Source organism: Gavia stellata, chromosome 5 (assembly GCF_030936135.1).
Source record: "Gavia stellata isolate bGavSte3 chromosome 5, bGavSte3.hap2, whole genome shotgun sequence".
Taxonomy (NCBI): domain Eukaryota; kingdom Metazoa; phylum Chordata; class Aves; order Gaviiformes; family Gaviidae; genus Gavia; species Gavia stellata.
The window spans coordinates 26023288-26044424 of NC_082598.1; the positions used below are offsets into that span (position 1 = coordinate 26023288).

Here is a 21137-nt window from a genome sequence, read left to right on the forward strand (position 1 = left end):
CCGCCCTCCCTCCCCTCCGCCGGGCTCTCGCCCTCCCTCCCCTCCGCCGGGCTCTCGCCTGGCTGCCGGCGGTGGAGAGCGGCTGGCGGCCGCCGCCCCGAGGAGCGTCCCCGCGGGCGGGGGAGGGGTAACGGTCCCCGGTTGAGCGCCCCGCCAGGCGGGGGCCCGGGGCGCTCGCCCGGGCAGAGCGCTGTCACCCGAGCGGGGAGGCGACGGCCTGATGCAGGACGGGGGGGGCTGTTGTACAGGGCAGGACGCCGACGCGCGTGGAGAGGCGGGAGTCTGTGTCCCGCCGGGCGCGGTAGTCCCCGTGGCTGGCCCGAGTCAAAGCGTTCCGAGCGAAGACCCGGTAAAAGTGCACTTAACACACTAGGCTCTCAGGTATTTGCCCATTTGTTTGTCTCTTAACCTTCACGATCATACTACGAAATAGTGAAGAACTAGTTTGGTGGTGTTTGGTGGTTTGTTTTTTTTTTGAGGACTGGTCGAACAGAGTAGAGCAGCGACTGCCAAATACCAAAACGGGGAGTGATGTTATTACACGGGGAAAAAAAGAAGTGTAAGTGTTGAACATCAAACGACTGCTGTTTAGATATATTATTGGTTCCTGTTTTTACTTAAAGCCTTTTTGTGGCTTTGGGCTTTGAACTCGCAGTCGTTTAGCTGTGTGAACACTGATGTAGCTTAGCAGTCCAGCTGAAGTCAAGCAGTCTATGGCTCGTTATCAGGGTGTTCTAGCAGTAATGTCAGTTTTTAGCCAGTAATGTCAGAACAGTAAAAAGGGGAAGCTTGGGTTTGTTGGTTTCTTTTGCTTAAAAGGTCATTATGAAATTATGTAAGCTAAACTCCAAATACAGCCTTATTTTCAGGTAAAAATTATCCCTCAAGTCTTCTTACTAGCATGAATAGGAATAAAAATTTGAACTCATGGTTATGTCGGTGTAGCTTTTGTATCTAGACAAACTGTATGTATTGTGGGATGGATCCTTTTCAAAAACAGATCACAAGATGTGTTTTCATGAGCAGTTCATTAATTTTGCCAGAAAAGATCTCTGATCATTTCTCATGAAGGTATTTTTGCATGAGAATTTCCAGAGGCATATGTGGGTGAGTATTTAAAAAAAAAAAGAAAAGCCTTGTTCTTGAACTTTATAGGTGCATTCCTGATAGAGGAGATTGTATTCTCATCTTATGTTTTTCCTGTTTTCCACTTGCTGAACAATGCTAAGGAGCATAAAGCAGGATAGAACCAAAATAATAACCCTGATCTGAGTCAGGCAGTGTTTTCCTCTGCCGTGCATCAGCTTCATTGAACCAGCCCTCAAGTATGTCCTGTGGATGGGCTGGTCCCCTACCAAAGCCAGCATGTTTACTCCATGGCAGTAGATTTTAACACGTTGCATTTCACAGAAGTGCAATGACTGCAAGTTTAAAATAGAAAAGAATTTGAGTGAAGATGAAAAAAATCTTCCATTAGACCATTATGGTCTAATTGCAAACTGTCACTAGCAATGACGATTCATGTTGATGAACTTGTTCCAACTCTGGACTTTTCTATCATCAGTGCTTTTAAAAAGATTGTTCTTTGGTTGTGTTAATGTCTTGTGTTTTTGTTGATGTAATTCAGTGTTTCATGAAGTGGTAAAGAAGATTACCTCATCAGACATAACATGACCCAATAATGAAAGTTTCGACAGCTCTTGTAAAATCACATTGCAATTTCTTATTTCCCTTACAAAACTCTTACAATGGGAACGTTTACCTCCTCCCCTATCAATTAAATTCCCTTTTATTATAGCAATCTTACCAAGTAGAAGAATGTATTAATTACAAACCTAACTATCCACAGTGTGCTTTTTTTCATAAGAACAAAGTCTTTCATTCAAAATTACCAGCAAAGCAACTGCAGACCATAAATACATGTATTTATTTGCTGTACGGCCTTAAAAATCAATCTTACAGGAGAGATGAGGTTACGTGCTCCAGATGCAAGAATGAGGTGATATTACTATTCAGACAGCTAGGAGGTTCTTGCAGCTAGTAAAAAAGATCAGACCATGAGACGTCAAATACTGTGTATCACATTATGCATGCAGGAAGATTTTTGGTGGCCTGTCAATAGGAAAGGGTTGAGAACCACTGTAACATAAGTGTGAATTTTTATAGAGCTGCTCCATTTATTGAAGCATGTTTAGTGGCGGTACTTGGCTTTATTCACTAATACAGTCAATGTTACTCTTTGGCAACAGCGTTCAGTTTAAGTGCTTCATGTGGCAGAGCAATTCTTCACTGCTCTTCCCTTCATGGAAGCTAACCAAAGAGATGGGAGAAAATGCACTAGGGTTATTTTAAATTAAAAAAGATACTGTCTTGTAACCCAGTGTTTCTTAAGAGTTTATGTATTCAAATTTCATTCATTTCCCTTCTTTCTTTGGAGTCTTTGTTGATGTGTGTGTAACTTGAAGTTGTGGAAGGAACTAAGGTAACAGTTGTGCAGTGACACGCCTTTATCGCCTTTGCTCTCAGAAAGTTTAGGAATCACAGGACAAAGGGAAGGAAGCTCTATCTGAATAGCGTAGGCAGTCTGCTTTCGGGATTATTTTTTTTTTCCCCCAATGGCTCGTTCTTATTTGTTTGCGCTGTTATTTTTCTGCCTCTAGATTTTTTTCTGCTACCTCAAATTCTTGGAAAGGGGAAGACAAATGGAACTACATGATTCTTTGAACACCTAGAGATCATTCCGGTGTTATAGGTAATTATTGTATTTACTCAATTCTAACAGTAAGTTATGCTACAAGGAATGTGATTTTAGCCCACAAAAGTACTGGGTCTTCCTTACACCTCAAATTTCATCTTTTTTGTTATACTTCTTGTGAGGGTTTCCTTCTGGTGAGCGTACACAAGCAGGGATTGACTTTGCTTTTGTGGACTTCACATTCTAGTGTTTGGAACATTTTTATGTGATTTCATCACTTCTGCTCTTTATCAAAGCATGCTTTATAGAAGACTGTCAGTATTACTATAAAGTTCAATTTTAGTCTTTTCAAAATGTGTGAGAAACCTCTAACTTTGAATCTTTTAATCATTATAGGAAAGACATGAAAAGTAGATACTGAATCTGTAAGAGAAAATACTGCTTTAGAAAAATGCTTATGAATAGAGGCCCACCAACTGCACAGTCAAATCTCATTACTCCAATAATACTGACTGGCTTTTACTTTCTTTCTTTTTTTTTTTTTTAGCAGGAAAGTAGTAAGACTGTTCTAAGCTAAAGTAATTTTCAAAGGGAATAGCTTTGACATTTACACAAAGCAAAGGGATAAAAGAATGTTGAAAACATGAATACATGCAAGAATCTAGCTTTATCTGAACTCTCTGTAAAGTAAAATACTGCTGAAAAAATAGTGGTGAGGGTGAGAAAAGTAGTCTAATAAATTTAGGAATGCTAGGTTTTACTAAAATGAAAAAATCTGCTTTCTTGCCTGTGAGATCTCTCTGCTTTGGGAATGCTGATAAAGAAATGTACTCCTTCATTGTCTAGAATTTATTCATGTCATGGTAGAAATACAGAAGAGAGATGTTTTTTCTCACTGTTCGTGTCATCTGTCATATCACTGGCAATTTACCAGATACATAACGTTTTTAACAGTAGATGCTTTAATTTGTTCTGTTGTGGTTTTTCCTACCTCTCTGGTTCTTGTAAACTTATTGGTATAGTATATTGTATTATTGATTGTATTTTGGGGGGCTGTAACCTTTGACTAGCTTTCCAGGAGCAAGAAGTCTAGAGGAATGTTGTGGTTCTACATGCTGGCATAACAGGAAGCCTGTTTCAAATAAATTTAGCCCAGAGTGATAGCTGAGCACCAGCTGCAGTGTCCTTCATGGCTATCTGCTGAGAGAGTTCTAGCCTAGAAGTACACAACTCTTGAGATATAATTTTTATTAAGGGTGATGACAAAGTACTTGAGAATGCTGGGTGTAGTTATTACAAGGTCTTGCTTTTCTTTGGGCATTTTCTGTGCATGGCCATCTGGGAAGTTTAGAGTTTGAGTCCATTGCCATCCTCTCTTTTCTTTGTATTGTTCCTTATTAAACTGTATTCTTATTTTCTTTTGTATAGATTAATTATAAATTACTTTCATATTTCAAACATTCACTTTTCCCCCCATTGGTGCACCAATAAAAGCTAATGTGTTTTTAGTTAGTATAGTGAGTATTTGGGCTAAACGAAATTCGTCCTTATAAGCTTATTATACTTAGAAACTTACATCAAAATAGCACTTTAGTATTCCTATTTCTTTGGTCCCGAAGAAGAAGATGCTTGTAAGACACCTAAGGAGCTTGTTCCAAGTTTATGGTTACCGAAGTGGTACAGCCTTTGGCAAGTAATTGGCAGTCAGACCACTGGCACTATCTATGGTAATCATCAGTACCAACAACAGGAGAGTATTTGGTGTTATGTTAGTCTACTGTGCATTTGCCTTCAATGCAGGCTTATATAACACCAAAACAAGAACTTGTTTCTCGCTCTGCATTGCTCTCATCAATACCAAGTATTTTAGTATTGTATAGCAGAATTATGCTTTTAGTACCTGATGCTGCAAACTTAGTGCCCAGATGGAGGTTGGGAGGCACCTGCTTAAGCTTGATGTCTTCCTCTGTCTTTACTCAGGTATGATAAATTAAAAGCATAGGGTTATAAAGAACATGAGAATGAAACTCAAACAAGTGTCAGTCGGTCTTCCTTCAGGTGCCTTGAGATTCAGCTCTGTCTACAAAGATATTGGCACTATTTCATTTATCCTCTCCCTTGTCTGTTTAGAAGCCTTTCCCAGACAACCTGTTAACCCAAAAGCAACGATAATCAGAAAATTATTATCATTGAGTCACATATGTATGGCATCAAGCAATTGGGGAAACCAGTCCTTCTTGACTGCCATATTTTCTGGGAAATAATAGGCTTTATTTAATTTCTGGTCATAAAGGATTGACCTCCAGTCAGGGTTTTTTCCCTTTTCCTTTTTTTTTTTTCCTTTTTTCCATTTCTTTTCCTCTTTGGTCAATCTATATCCTTGTTGGTATCTTCTGCCTTAGATTACATCAACACTTTTCTGAGCTTTAAAAATTATTAGAACTGCTAAGGTTCCCCAGAAATTAGTTTGAGAACAGACTTTTTGTTTTCATTATTTTGCAGTACTTCAAATTGTGGTAGCTCCACTTGCCAAAATAGCTGACCTCCTCCAGATGGTCAGAATTTTTAGGCCTAGCCTGCACCTTTTTCTCTAGTGGTCATGGAAGTTAAAAAGAATTTGAAACAAATGTCAAAATGTACTCCAAAGAGAAGGAACTAACAAGGTGGATCACTATGGGAGAAATCCTTATTCCTGTCTTACTGCAAGGTAGAATGACTAATTATCAAGCAGGGCTGCTGATTAGTAATTATGTCTTATGGACTATGCTAGCATTTTTCCAGAGGACAAATTTCTGTAAAGTTGAGAGAGGTATTGATTTCAGTCTGTTCAGGGGAATATTTTGCCAATTAATTATTTCTTCTGGCAATTTTAAGTGCAACTGTGCAGTTAAAAATCCTGATATCTTCCATAACAACAGGATATACTTTGAAGAATTTCTGATTATTAACTTGGATTCTTCAAAGGGCATCCATCGGATTTTCAGAATTAATGGAAAACTGTTTATAAAATTGTACAAGATGTTTATGTAAAACAGTGAAATTTAAGGTAGAGCACTGGCTTCATATCTTCTAAAATGTGTCTACATAGACTTGTCCCACTGCCTTAGCTGATACTTTTGTCAAAATAGTCAGTATTCATTGTATTGAATCTGTTGAAAAGAATTTAACTTAATTTAAAACTTAATAAGAATTTAACCAACTTGCTTAAAATTTGCAATGCTTTCCAATTCAAGAAATTGCCACTTAAATCAACATTCTACTTTTATTTTGTGAAAACTCCTATGGCCCTGTATTACACATTCGTTGCGGGGGGGTGTAGGTTCTTGAAAGAGTACATCAGTTGTTCTAGACATCTTTTTAGATATAGAATATAAGTGCTTTCCTACTTAAGGGACAAATACCATTTTAATTTTGGGAAATGTCACCCCTTACAGTTTCAAAAAGCCACAGCTTGCCCAAGTGTTTTGCATAATTACAGCCTTGTAAGCCTTTGAAAAACACCTTGAAAATTTAAGATGTTTCTTATGTCTACACTTACTGGATTTCATATGGGGGAGAGGAGGAGCAGAATGTGTCTTGCCTAAAAAGAATGAAAGCCTAACTAACTAATGAGTGCTGTGGACAACTTCATGTTTTCAGACCTGTTTCTGATAGTCTTTCCTTAATTATTTCCTGTGGGTTACAATTGAAGACTTCTTGTTCTGCTAGATAGGCTTTCTGTCTCTGACAATAAAGCAGTTCTTACCTTGGCAAAGCATTACACCAGTAGCATTGGAAAGGACAATATTAAATGAAAAATTAATTTGTTTTGTGAAACGCTGGGTATTATGAGGCCAGAACCGTGATTATTTCTTTCATCACTCTTTGTTTTGTGATAATAGTATTCTGTGTTTGGTTAAAAAGAAATACCTCCCCTCCAATCTCAGTTCTGATTAAAATTTAAACCTGTAAGAAGAGAGGCTCTGCAGGAAATACTTTCTTTACTAACTAGTATCTGAGGTACAACTTTCTACTGAAATGCCACATTAATAGCAGTTACTAAAAGAGAAAAAGAAAAAAACCCCAATCTTTTGACAAGCTAAACACAAAAAATAGTTCAAATTTGCAGTCGTAAGTTTTCAGTTGTGTGAAATGTTTCTATTTTTAAACTATTTCTGCTCTATCTGCTTCCTACTAGTGTCCCTGAAGTTCTCTCTTTCCATCCTTTTTAATCAGTTTAATTAATAGGCAATATATTTTAAAAGCTGGACTTAGGTGGAGCAGAATGTATTTCCTATTCTTCCTTCCCTGTTTCACACAATTTTTTCAGAATAAGTGAGAGGGTGTGGTGGTATGATCTGCTTATGGTTTTGTAACCCTTTCACGCTCAGTGTTGCTTATTGGTGGCCATATTCTCAACTGCAGGAACTGGTTTTATATAACATTTTTAATATTGACTTTGAATAGGAAGATATTGCAGCCTATCGAACTGTAAGTGGTTTCACTTTCTTAGCACTCCTTTTTTTACTCTGGCACTTTTGAATCCATTTTCTGTATAAGTTGTTCGTAAAAGGGAAAGAGCAGTGAAGGAAGAGAAACAGATAAAGGAAAACCTGTGGTCAGGTCTTTATACCAACCTGCTCTCAAAAACTTCTTCCAAAGTATGCTAAGCTATTGTGCAATCATAGCTATTCAGAACCAAAAGGAGGCAAGAACTACAGTATCTCAAACCTCTTTTAGGTTATTTTTAAAATTATGGTGTTTTTTCTGATGTATCTTCCATCTCTTCCCCCTTGCCTCCTTTCTCCAATATATTATGAAGCTGTAAGAGGAAATACTGATAACATTTTTATATGGGCTATATAGGCAAGATGATGATGATACAATCTGTCTAGTACAGATTTCAGTTGATTTGGGTGGAAATAGTATCATTCATTATTAAAAAAAAGTGCACCCCATTCTTACTGTAGCCTCAGTTTCAGAGCCCACAGAACTTGTCAAAATCAGGCTAAAGTAAACCCAGAGAACAGGTGAAATATTCACAGCACCTGGCTATGGAATATGGTACATATTCATAGTGTACCATAAGACAAGAATCAAGTCCAGAGAGGTTTACTAACCTGAACTGTAAAGAATACAAATAGTAATATGGGTGAATTACCAAGTTAATTATATGTTTGCAAGTAGTGTGTATTTGGTGAGGAGACATAGGAGAAGCTCACAGGAAGATGAGGTTTTTGTCAGTGGTTTTGGCGATTGGATTGTTTGCAAGCAAGTTCTTACTTGTTACCAGAGTAGACATTTTGTGTTGACTTTTGCACAAATAAGCTATTAGCCTGACAGTTGCCTTCCAGATAAGTAAAGCATTCTACATTGATTATTCATTATACCCATTTCCATTTGTCTGTGGGATATTCTAAAATATATTCTAATATTCTAAAAGGAAGTACTTTTGAATATTAAATGATCACTTGGTCCTTGCCAAAGATGAAATCAAAGTTTAAATCTTGCTCTTTTACATGCAGTAAGAGAAATGGTATTTTGGATGTAAATGTAATCACAAGCTTGTACATTCAAACTATAATTAAAACATTAAGAAAGTAGAGCATTTAATGATGTTATCATAACTTGATAAGGCTTGGCAAGCTCTTCACCAAGAACCATAGCATTTTAAGCTTGGAAGTATTTTCCAAGTAAATAAAAGTAATTAACTAAAATTAATCTATGAGTTTATAAACATGTGGGCAGATCAAGTGGTAAGTAATAGCACTTCACTCTTTTGTACCTCCTCTCACTTATCGATAGATTTTTTTCATTAACAAATACAAATTTGAATTGCACTTTTGCATAAGAAATTAACTGATCTTTTGACCAAAGAACAATTGGACTTAAACCAGAGTAAGTGATAGTTTCAGTAAATATTCAAAAATTACTGTTTGAAAACTTACAAAGTCAATGAATAAGAAATACTTATTATAAATACTGAAAGCTAAATTAGGAATTCTTAGAACTTTGAGCTAATGGGGAGGATAGATGGGCAAATGATTGCAGACCATCTAAATCTGATGAGATCCACATGCAGTAGTACATGTTAGTTTTGTATTTCGCTTAAGATTTAGGCAGAGTTGATAGGAGAGAAAAAAAAATACTTGGTAAGCAAATAACAAAAGTTTTTTTCTCAACTATGCCTTCTCCTTCTGTCAGTTTAGCCATCTGGGTTCAAGAATTTCCTCTCTTGAGCATGCTACTTCAGTAGTGGACCTCATGCCCCTGGAAGTGCCAACAGTTTAGACTATACCCTGTGTTCCTCCTGGCGGTTTATTTATATTGCTGTTGTCTACTTCTCACTCTCTGTGCAGAACAGGAAACATTTTAGGATTCCTGTAAAAACAGGGGTGAAGCACCTAAGATGTGGATCAGTGTGCCTCTTAGGATAGCTGAACAGTTAATTCTGCAAGTACTTTAATGATTTAAAGGTTTAGTAGGTGGTCTAGATTTCTACCGTTGTTGCCTTCTTTATCAAGGTCATTTCAGTTTTACACAATTCTGGAAATGTAGGAGTTCATAGTTGTGTTTGAACAATCAGTCAGATACTGTGATGATTTCTCTTCTACTTTGTTTCTAAATCCTGGGCTTAGGTGATATGTAGCCACTCAAGCTAACACAGCTGTGCATACTCAGAAGCAAAAGATACGCAGCTTGCGAGTCTGTAAGTTCCCCAGATGAGTTGGCTGTATGTCTTTTGGTTTATCATTCCTTCCTAATAACATTTCTGTCTACTTGCCAATTTCAGTCAAACTCTGACAGAATGGAGCCCTTACTGTGTTTAAATTCCTGAAAAGTTTTGAAAATATGGGTAGGTAGGGAAGGCCAAGTAAATAATACTACTTGACCTGCCAGCTGATAAGCCTGTTTGCCTCTGGATCTGAATACGACAAGGATTTGCTTGTCCTGCCTGGCCTAGTACTTAGTAGGGAGGGATATGTGTGCACGTGGGTGAGGGAGACTATGTGAGAGGAAACATGCAGGAGAACTGGAGTTATTGTTAGAAGAGCTTGTAAAATAAATAATACTGGGGAACCTCAGGTTACTTCTGAATGAAGTTGCAGAGACAGAAACTAGCTTTCTGATTATATTTAGGAATCCATGGTGACTTGATGCAGTTTAATCTGAGATTTAATAGTATCCAAATACAGAATTAAAGGATATTTTTCCTTTTGTGCCTCAGATACATATTATTTTAAGTAACATTGGCCCAAAGCAGAGGACTAGTTTTGTTTTAGAGTGAAGGGGATAATTAAATGTACTGTGATTTGTTCTGCATGGGTTTTTTTCCTAATAATACTTCCTTGAGCAAAGTCACTGGTAAAATCAATGGAAATCTTTAATTAACATCTCTAATTTAATCATGTTGCTTTTACGACTTTGTGAAGCTTATTGTAACATGAAAAACCTATCGTCAAGATACAATGCTTGTAATTAAAGCAAGTAACACAAGGCATTTTATTGTGTGTTTATAAACAAATATATGTATGATCCAATTTAAACATCTCTGGGACTATTTGGTTATGAATACTGCTCTCTGGTATTGATGTCTCATTTCAGTGCTTCATTTCAGATTTACAGTTACTGCTCTAAACGTTACTTGTTACGAAAAATAAGATGAAAGTTGGGTTTTCTACTCTACAAGATAATACTTTCTAGTAAAGTGTATCTGTCAGCTACTAGTGTGTCTAATTATAAACAGGATTTTTAGTACTGATTGGTGATGATTCATCTTACAAGTCCTTAATTGAAATATGAACAGTTAAATGCTCTTTTAAAATCTTTACTATAATACATATATTTCATAAGCAATTGAGATAATTTATTTGTGTGGCATTTCTTGCGTAGTCATTGCTTCATCTGTGTTCAGTGAACTGTATAAGGAGCAATCATCACTGGCAAGCTGAACTGGTAAAATGCTCTTCTGTGCCATACTGTTGTATTAAAGTAAATTATGTATGTTTAGAGTTGGCATAGAAATTCTTAATACCATACTGGAGGGGGGAGAACGCGTGCATGTACAGTATCCTTTTGATCATGTTCTAACAGAATGATTCTAAAGTATTTCTTTAAAAAGTAAGGCACTTACTATTTTTGTTTATGTGTATAAAAGATGAAAGAAATTTCATTTAGCAGGGGGATGAGAATAACCTGTTACGGAGCAACATTTCCATTCAATAGCGTGGAAATGATGCGTTGAATTCCTTACCTCCTGTACATCTAGTTACCATGCTTGGCAGTCATCTTCTGTACTTGTAAGGATCACAACCACAAACCAGCAGTAGATCAAAATGTTTTCTTTTTATCTGTCTAACCTTGAGTTTACCAAAATGGTTTATTTCTATCCAGCTGTTACTTTAAGGCTTTAATGGCATACAGGGACTTAAACAATGTGAGTGCACAAATAGAATTAGGATGCTCATTTGATAGGTTGTGTTTCTTTCATATTACTTGTATGATAAATGCAGATTGTTATTAATTAAAAGAATTATTTACTTGTCATAGCAGCCATTCCTGTAAAGTCAGTTTAAGGAAGGGACATAAGTCCATGGAATAAGTAGATGATGGTCAACTAGATACTTGATTTCTCTTTTGCCACATTATAAACATATCAACGTTTCACAGAATGGTTAAGATTGGAAGGGACCTCTGAAGGTCATCTGGTCCAACCCCTCCTGCTCAAGCAGGGTCATCAAAAGCAGGTTGCCCAGAACCATGTCACAGAATCACTAAGGTTGGAAAAGACCTGTAAGATCATCAAGTCCAACAAAAAAAAAACAAAAACAAAACCCACCACCATGCCCATTAAGCCATGTCCCACAATGCTGCCACGTCCACACGTTCCTTGAATACCTCCAGTGATGGTGACTCCACCACTTTCCTGGGCAGCCTGTTCCAGTGTCTCACCACTCTCTCAGAAAAGAATTTTTTCCTAATATCCAGTCTGAACCTCCCCTGGTGCAACTTGAGGCCATTTCCTCTTGTCCTGTCACTAGTCACTTGGGAGAAGAGGCCAACACCCACCTCTCTGCAACCTCCTTTCAGGTAATTGTAGAGACCGATGAGGTCTTCCCTCAGCCTCCTCTTCTCCAGACTGAACAACCCCAGTTCCCTCAGCCGCTCCTCATAAGACGGTTTTTGAATATCTCCAAGAATGTAGACTCTACAACCTTCCTGGGCAACCTGTACTCAAGTCATCCTCACAGTGAAGAAGCATTTCCTTATGTTTAGGTGGAACCTCTTGTCATTTAGTTGTTGCTTGTTGCCTCTTGTCCTATCACTGGACACACCTGAAAAGAGCCTGGCTCAGTCGTCTTTGTACCTTCCCTTCAGATATTTGTACACATTGGTGAAACCCCCCTGAGCCTTTTCTAGGCTAAACTCAGCTCGGTCAGACTTTCCTCATATGAGAGATGCTCCAGGCCCTTCATCATCTTAGTGGCCCTTTGCTGGACTCTTCTCCAGTATGTCCATATCTCTCTTGTACTGAGGAGCCCAGAACTGGACACAGTACTCCAGGTGTGGCCTCACCAGTGCTGCCTAGAGGGGAAGGATCACCTGCCTTGACTTGCTGGCAACGTTCCTCCTAATGCAGCCCAGGACACCATTAGCCTTCTTTGCTGCAAGGGCAGATTGGTGGCTTATGTTCCAGGTCCTTTTCTCCAAAGCTGCTTTTCCAGCTGGGTGGCCCAAAGCAGATACTGGCGCATGGGGTTGTTCCTCCCCAAGTGCAGGATTTTGCACTTCCCTTTGTTGAACTTCATGAAGTTCTGAAGGCCGATCTTGCTAGTAAAGACAGAGTCAGAGGGCATTCAGTACCTTAGCATTTTCCATGCCCTGTGTCACCAGGGCCCTGCCCCATTCAGCAGCAGGCCCACATTTTCCCTGGTCTTCCTTTTGTCACCTGTGTACCTCTTAAAGTCCATCGTGTTGCCTTTGACATCTCTTGTGAGATTCAACTCCAGGTGGGCGTAGAGTGGTAGAATTCTTTATATTGCAAGGATTTTTGTAAGTTCTGTTTGACATCTGTGATGTTACTCACAATTGGGTTCCGAAAATGTCATAAGCGTGTGTCTTGTGTAGATGTAACATTAATTCTTAAAACTGAATAAAAGTTCTGGTTTTCATATTAATGAGACATTAATATGGTTCTCATAAACATTAATTTTATACTTTCAAACACTGATATGATTCTTACAAGCATTCTGCCTTTTAGTGTGGTGATTGTTGGTTTTATACTTTAATCATTTGTGTTGCCTTTCTATGAACCCTGTGTTCTGCCACGCTATTTTTGAGTTGCAATGATCAATTGCACACGAGGAGTTCCAGATGAGATCACACCATTTGTTTTATAAATATGTAATAAAATATGATAGCCTCATATATTATCCCTTATGCAGCTGCAAGTCTCAACTGGGGGGCAGAGGGGCATTAACTGAAGCTGCTAATTAAACAGAGGCCCTCATTGAGAGAGAAATAATGAGCCTCTTGAGGCGTCTTTTGGTGTTAAATCATTCATTTAGAATGCTCAAGTCTCTACCTTGAAATATTTTGTTTCAGTAGCTGTGGCATTGCATAGCTTGACATTTACATACAGTGTAAACTTTTCGCCCACGGACCTCTATGTATTTCTCCGAGAAGTTTGTTTAGTCTGGCATGGAGCACTATCTTGTATTACCTAATCACTTGCAAAACTACTTCTTCACTGTTCTTTTACTGTGTCGTAATCTGGTAGTTTTCTATAAGGGGCCTAATGTAGAACTGTAAGTACCTGTAATTTTTTACTAATCAGGCATCCACTCTGCTGTTGACAGTGTTGGTAGTGTTGTTCTTTACCCATTTTTCTGTGGGTTTTTGAGGAAAACCGAACACCTCATGGTGAAATAAAGCTGCTGCTGTCTTCGAAAAATGTAAAAATGTCTTCTTCAGTTTGCCTGCAAATTTGCCTACAAAGGTGACCTTGGCCGTGTTTATGTTATCTTTATAGAAGGAAACTATGTCCATGATATTTTTGTTTGGATTTGCTGCAATCCTTCAATCTGTGGTATATGGCCTTTTGTAGCTTTATTAGGCAATACCTTCCTAAACTGGTTCTAAAGAATAGTTTTACTTTTGGCAGGACTTCTTTAAGTAACTGCAGAACAGTGTTTTTGTTATCACTCTTCCTTAACAGAGACATTTCTAGAGGAGATGATTTGTGCTGGAGTGTTACTGTCTGTAGATTGATGACTTTACCTTGTTTTCATTAGAATTGGCAGTACCAGTTTTCCTGGAGCATATGAACTGGGAACCTTTTGCTTGCATTAATCTCTGTGTGGCTACTTGAATCTTTTGGTACAGAAAACTGGTTTTGTAATTTGGGGGATTAGCCTTTCACAGTATTGTCCATTTTGTATTATAAATGAGTTTTAACTGAAAAACCACAGCTAACCTGATAGACTTGGAGTGCAAACTTTTTGAGGGTGAATAAGCTTCAGGGGACTTACTGCGCTGTTTACTCAGGAATAGCTCTCCATTACAGTTTTACTTGTAGGTGGTGCAGTTCCTGATAATGCTTAGGTATTACTTAGATAGACAGAAATCAATGTTAATCACAGAATCACTAAGGTTGGAAAACGCCTGTAAGATCATCAAGTCCAACTATCAACCCAACACCACCATGCCCACTAAACCATGTCTTGCAATGCCATGTCCACATGTTAATGTTTTAATGGTAAAGAAATGTTAAATGTCTTGGGTCACAACTGTTGTTCTGTGTGAACCAGTATGATGCTTGAGCTAAAAAAAAAAAAAAAATCTAGGATCTGACAGTGTAGTCTTCTATTACTTATGGTAATCTCCCCCCCCCTTATCTGAATAAAATAAACAGCAAAACAGGCTGTTGCTCTGTACAGGTCTTTTCATGCTACTGTTAAGCTGAGTGCTGTAAAGTCAGTGTTTCTAAACATATGGCTTGCACCTCTCAAGGGAAATGTGCAATGCAAAGTGGCAGAAAGTTGTGATGTAGTGCCAGTAATTTGGCTGCAGCTCATTTCTGCCAGTCAGAACAACGAATTTAAGTACATACAGTCAGTAACTGTAGGGTGTTTTCCCCTTTTTCTCCTGGATGAGCTATACTGTTGCTGCTGTAAGGGACTTCTCCCATAACTGTGAACCAGAAGTGTTTGCACTTACAAAAAAAACTTCGGGATAGGAAGTGATTATTGTTTTATAGAATCACAGAGCATTAACATAGCTATCTTCCTGAAGTCTTATGTTGAGCTATTTCTGTAATTTTGGGGTTGGAACACAGGAATAGGGAAGGGGGGAAAAAAAAGTAAATGTTTAACATTTCTTTTAACATAAGCATAGTTATAAGCAGGATTGCAGTTTGGGGTTTGTCTATAGCAGTTTTCTTTGAACAGTTATTTTAATGCCTCAAATTAATATTTTAAAGTTTAAAAATCCCTTTTTAAAAAGTATTAAATTTTGAATGCCTTTTAATGCTGTAAGCATGCATTTGATTAATTGATGAACATCTTCTGTTCAGTGAACCTTTCTTACGGTTTAGAATACATATCTAGGATTGCTAAACATTGGCAATAATATATTACTTTATCACATCTTAATGAGTCTAGTTATGTCTAAAATAAATCTTTTTATATTTAATGCTTTTTGTTAAGCAGTATTTTTTCAAGAGTGAAACAACTCTTGCAGTCAAAACAGAGACTTTATCTAATTATTTTGACATTTTCATTCTTAATTGGCACTTAAAAGGATCATTAATATTTTCTAAGGACTAGCTGAGCTTTTATGCCCCTAGATCTTCAATTTAAAAATGGATAATTTTAAGTCCATTTGGTAGACTAAATACCTTGAAAATATTATGTCTGAGTTGCTCTGAAGTTGATTGGTGATAGTTTTTTGAAGCCAAAACATAGCAGTGACAGGAAAAATGGTACCATGAAAAGTGGTGTTGAGATTCAAACCTTAAAAGTGTCTCAAAAAAGTATTCCATAAACATATTTGTTTATTTGAAAATTTAACTGACTTCCTAGTGAAAAAGGAAAAGTCATAATGAATAAAAGTGCTTCGACCTGATTATTTAAATAGTAATTTTTCCATATTTCCCAGTGATGTATTTAATAATATTTAGAGTGTATCTTCCCTCAAAATATACAGTAGAAGTATCTTAGGAGTAAAAATGTTGTCCAAATTTTAACTCGTTGTGCTGGATTGCAGTCTTCCTTTAACATTTGTATGAATAAACATACATAATATCAAAGAATGTCAGTGTAGTAAAGGTTTTGGCTAGTAAAAAAAAAAAGATTTTTATATGTCTGTGGAGATAAAATGTTCTGAAGATCTTGAAAAGAGCAATTTATAAAGCTGTCATGCTGTGCTCTTGGTGTTACCTATTTGCACAATTGCAGACTTAATATATGGTATGCATTTAAATGTTTTCCTTTTGTTCACAGGGCAGAATCGGGGAAACTGTCCCCCACTGCTAATTGCAGGAATTTATTACTTTGTGGAGTTGCTCATATAAGAGAAGTTATGTACTTAAATGCTCAGGTGCTCCCCTCTTAGGGATATCAATCTGATCAGTCAAAACTAGAGATCTCAAAACTGTCCTCACAGTAAGCTTACACAACCTTGTTAACGTGAACAGAATTATGTTCCCAAAGAGGACAGTGTACCTGTATTTAAAATGTTATTATGATTCAACACAAAATAGAAAATGGTTATTCAGCTGCAACAGTGACAAAGGTCAGAAAAAATGGGTATTGGCACTCTTGTTTTTTCATTAAATGAAAACTTTTACCTTAGTAAATGAAAAAATATTTCAGAATCCTTGCAAAGCCTGTGTATACTGTGTTTGGCTAAGACGGTATTGTTCAGCTTACCTTTTTAGCAGGTTTCTCAGAAATGTGTTAGTGCATTAGAAAGACACATGATGGGAGGCCATAGACTAGGGGTGGGCATTTGGATTTGTGAGCACCAATCGCCAGATGAGATGTCCAAGATGAGGTTTGCATGGTCCTAGTACGTGGAAGTCCTAACAGCTCATCATTTGAGATCTCATCAAAAGTCTGTTAACTCCCAGCAGGGGACCTGATAAAAGCTATCACATTATTCATAGTAATAAAGATTGTCCAGAACAAAAAGGGGCCCTCAATTATTTCCGAGCAATGTTGTCAATTTAAACTGAAGAATTAGCTGGCACTTGACTCTTCTTGTCATTTGTAATACAAACTTCTATCTAATTTATATGAAATGGAGAAATATTTTAGATATTTATGCACTCTGTCTTACAACTGTAATTTGGGAGAGTGTCGAGAGAGAGTTTTATAATCTAGAAAAATTAAAGAAAATAGAAAACAGTTTTGTGTTTTAGTCTCTTAAAACTACAGCACATTTTCTAATCTCTGTTTGAGCCCATAGCTTCACAGACGGAGAAAAGCAGTAATTAGGCTGTATTTCCCAGTAAGTCATGAGAAAGTGCTGAAAAAGCACTAGAAATGGCAGATCTGCCATTGTCTTAGTAGACTTGTACTGGGACAGTTTGAATTTTAAATGAGTCTGTAATACAAGAATCCAGGTCAGCCCTTATGTATAATGGATTTACCATACCAACAGAAATAAAGTATTTAAAGCTTACTTTTCATAGTTAAATGGGTAATTAAAATACTGCTGCTGTGGTGAATGTTAACAAATACACCAATCACTTGTCCTGCTTCTCCACCCCTGATGAACACCTGACACCAACACAAAATGTAAGGACAGGATAAATAAAAAGATGACATTTTGTTATTAATTCTGTAGTTTCACCCAACTTGCAATTACACAAATGATGGTGTTTGAGCACTGCAGTTAAGCTTTTAACAATTAGCTGTAGGTGTACAAGATGAGTAGGGTCTGCATGTTGTATCACTTTGGTTAAACATCCGTACAATTTTTATGCTGATATATTAAATCATTATCCTTCTTAAATATTTTCCTCTTTGTCTGTGTTTAAATTAAATCCCCCGCAAAGATAGTAACAACTTGGTATATTTACCTACTTAATCATCTCACCTTCCAAGTATCTTCAACTGTTTTCTGGACATTCTGCAAAGGCCTTGGTATATAGCTTCCTGTAGGCCAGGATGCTGGTACAGTATACATTCTGAAAAGCAGCATCTCTTTGTAAAGAACAGCTGGAATGCTGTTTCTATAGAAATGAGCTTTGCAATTTGTGAGAAGCACTTTCATAAAGAACTGTGTTCTGAGCAATGACGGGTGAGCTTTCCAGGTTAAAACTAGCCCTTTCAGCATTGTGGTTCCCAAGAAAATAGCATGATTTACTCCTGGCATTGAGTAGAAAATGGAACAGTTGTTTTTTGGGTGGTAAAATTGGGCACTGTTGAAGTTTTCATATGGACTCTGCATATAGCCTGTTTTCAAGAACATCACAGGTATCCTAATTACAAGATCGCATATTTTGTAGCTCATAATGTTCATCTGAGAAATAGTGACTTTCACTTTTGATGAAAACTAGGTAAAAAAAGAAGCACTTCTTACGAATTTGTTGCCTATGTATCCTGGAGAGTTGAACAGACTAACTGAACTGTGAAGATGGAAAATGTACATCTGTTTATCAAGGACTGATAAAATCCAGTGCCTCTTTGTTGTTCTAAAATTGTTATTATTATTTGCATGTGATTGGAATGAGTCTCAGGATTTTACGCCTAACTAGCTCCATATGTCATAGAGGAAATAGGCTGTTTTTCGCAGGAAATGTAAATTGGTTGTTGTGTATTTTGTCCTTTTGGTTTTCTCTTCCTCATTCAAGTAAAAACTTTTGTTGGATATTTTAATACAATACATAAATTACCTATCTAGAGACAATTCTGTCTCAAAAGTATGCATCTCTCTTTTTCACTGTTCCATCACAGTACTTTTAACCTGATCTGGAACAGCTGATTGTATATGATTAGAAAGAAGCCTTCTGAGAAGTTGTCTTTTGTTGCCTGTTTTGCAGGGGGTGTTTCCGGTGTCTTGGATAGTGACCAGTTAGCTTTTTCTTGCTTTCGCTTTTAGTGATGTGTAAGTGAATGGAAACCATTAGCTCATTTCAGATAGAAATTTTCAGTTACTGCAGACCTAGATTTGAATCAAAGCACATCAAGATGAAAGGCTCTATAACCCAGTACTAGTCCCTTGAGCCTTCCAGGCTGTTCTTGCCCTTTTTAAGTAAGTGCATGTCCTGTAATGGGAAAAAAAGTTATTTACAGTTCAGTTTCTCCCCAGCATAATCAGTTACCTCTGGATTGGTGTTTAGTCTTTTCTGTAAATTTATTCTTTAGCAGTGCAGGAAGAATTTAATTTGCTTTTTGCAGGTTTTTAAAGCCCCTCTGTAGTAGCAAGAGTTAACAGAATAAGAAGCAGAGATTCTAAGATGCAGTACAGGAATTACTTCTCTGTCATTTGTGGTTTAAGAAAAGGGGGTGGTGTTTGGCTTTTGAAAGGGCTTTAATGAACACTGTTTGGTGTTTTTGAAAGCTAATGGTCAGAGGAGAGCAACAGAAACAGCCTTGGAGCTTTTAGGGTAAACTGATTAGCATTTTTTCTGTTTGAGGTGATTGTTTCACCTCCTCTTTTTATCTCAGGATTTTTTACCGTCTATTGCCTTTTGTTTATATTCAAATGACATAACGTTAAAGAAGCCTTTTTTTCTGTGAATGCAATGCTTTCTCCCCTCCTTCTGTAGGAAATCTGCTTGCCACAGACAGGCAGAGCATGTGTTTCTCTTGTCTTGGTTGGGTGCACAAATCTTCTTTTATGCGTGCTGCTTCTTACCCTGTTGCCTAGACGATCACTGGCTTTCACTAAGGATGTCTGGTTCTCGTAAAGAGTTTGACGTGAAGCAGATTTTAAAAATCAGATGGAGGTGGTTTGGTCATCAGGCGTCAGCCCCTAACTCTGCAATTGAAAACCACCAGGGAGACTTCTGGAATAGAGGGCAAAATGTAACAACTGGTCGCACAAAGTTTTTAGATTCAGGTAACCTACCTTTAACATCAGTTGGTTACAGAAGGTCCAGCCAACAGGATTTCCAGAATTCACCTGCTTGGCCAATGGCATCCACCTCAGAAATCCCTACATTTGAATTCTCAGCAGAAGACTGTGGAGGTGCACGTTGGCTTGACAGACAAGAAACAGATGATAGAGCAAGTGAAGAAGAAAATGAATCGGACAGCAGTTCGTGCAGGTTAATTATTACTTTCCTATTGTGAGAAATGTGTTTTCATTTCATGTTCACAGATAGCATGCATATATAGGCTAGCCTTTATTCTAGATGAAAATGCTTCAGAAACCTAGCAGCTGCTGTGCATCAGAAACAGAAAGCGATTTATAATCAGGGTTCTGTGTGTTTACTAGGACCTTTTTAAAAGGCAGCTTTAGTCAATGTGGTTAATAAAGCGCAAACGTGAATGCACTCACTTGTGTTTTAAATAGTATACCAAGTACATGCTGCTATGAACAAGGTACTTCCATTATGTGGTAATGTTACAGGAATTATTTTGAAGTGACACTGATTGTTTAGTTATGCTGAGAATTGCTCCCATGCCAGTTAGGAGAAAACTATGAAAATGTAAGCTTCTTGTGACTCCTTTCTGATGTTTCCACATGTTTCTATAGATGAGGGAGATGAAACTGTAAAAAATACTTAGACTATAAACCAAAGATTTTTTTTTTTTTCTTGTGCCTATGCAACTTGAAGGAAAAAAATATTTCATCTATTGAAAGCCAACCGATTTGTGCTTTAAAGCTATTGCAGTTATCTGTCCAGGTGTCTTAAACTGTGTATCTAGCTTAAAAAGAAAAAGTTGTTTTATTGTGTCTATAAAGATCTTTTGGTGTTCTTCTCTTACATATCGTTACTAAAGATGAAACTGTAAAATTTGTTCTTAAATGAAAGGTGTTTACCAGTTGTTGTAAATTAGGCAAGTTAATAATATTTCTTGTTAAGTATCAGTTTAATTCTTTTATTTCCTTTTACTGCATAAGTCAGCCATTCTTCACTAAAAATATTCTTCCTGTTTTATAGTGCACATGCTGCATAATAGTTAGCTTACCATTTCAAGTAAATTTTATGATGTTTGCCTTCTTGCTTTCAAGATAACTTTGCGAAGATACGGCATTTCAGAAAGTATGGCTATTTAAAAGGGTACACTGTTTAATAAAGCCTATTAAGGACAGATCAATCTAGTTACAGCAGTTTTAGTGTTTTGAATTCCCTAGGAGAAGAATTCATTTAGTGCAAGGGCAAAGTAGTCCATAATATAAACACTAACTATTTATGGTTTACATAACCTTTTAAACATACAAGGAAAGGAGGGAGGGTAAAAATGCTTAGGAGTCAACACAGTGTATTTGCTTTTATCACTGAATG

At 37.3% G+C, this 21137-nt stretch overlaps 1 protein-coding gene across 4 annotated transcripts in view; it reads left to right on the forward strand.

Moving 5' to 3' along the window:
• Positions 1–272: 272 nt before the first annotated feature.
• Positions 273–21137, forward strand: part of KLHL5 (kelch like family member 5) — a 64764-nt gene continuing 43899 nt past the window's right edge. For 3 of the 4 annotated variants that reach the window (XM_059817386.1, XM_059817387.1, XM_059817388.1), the window contains exon 1: positions 19561–19952. In XM_059817386.1, the coding sequence (XP_059673369.1) occupies positions 19576–19952 (377 nt within the window). In that variant the 5' untranslated portion in view covers positions 19561–19575. Of the gene's footprint in view, positions 382–2660; positions 2753–19560; positions 19953–21137 lie in introns of those variants that run through there. The other variant, XM_059817385.1, reaches the window with a different exon arrangement.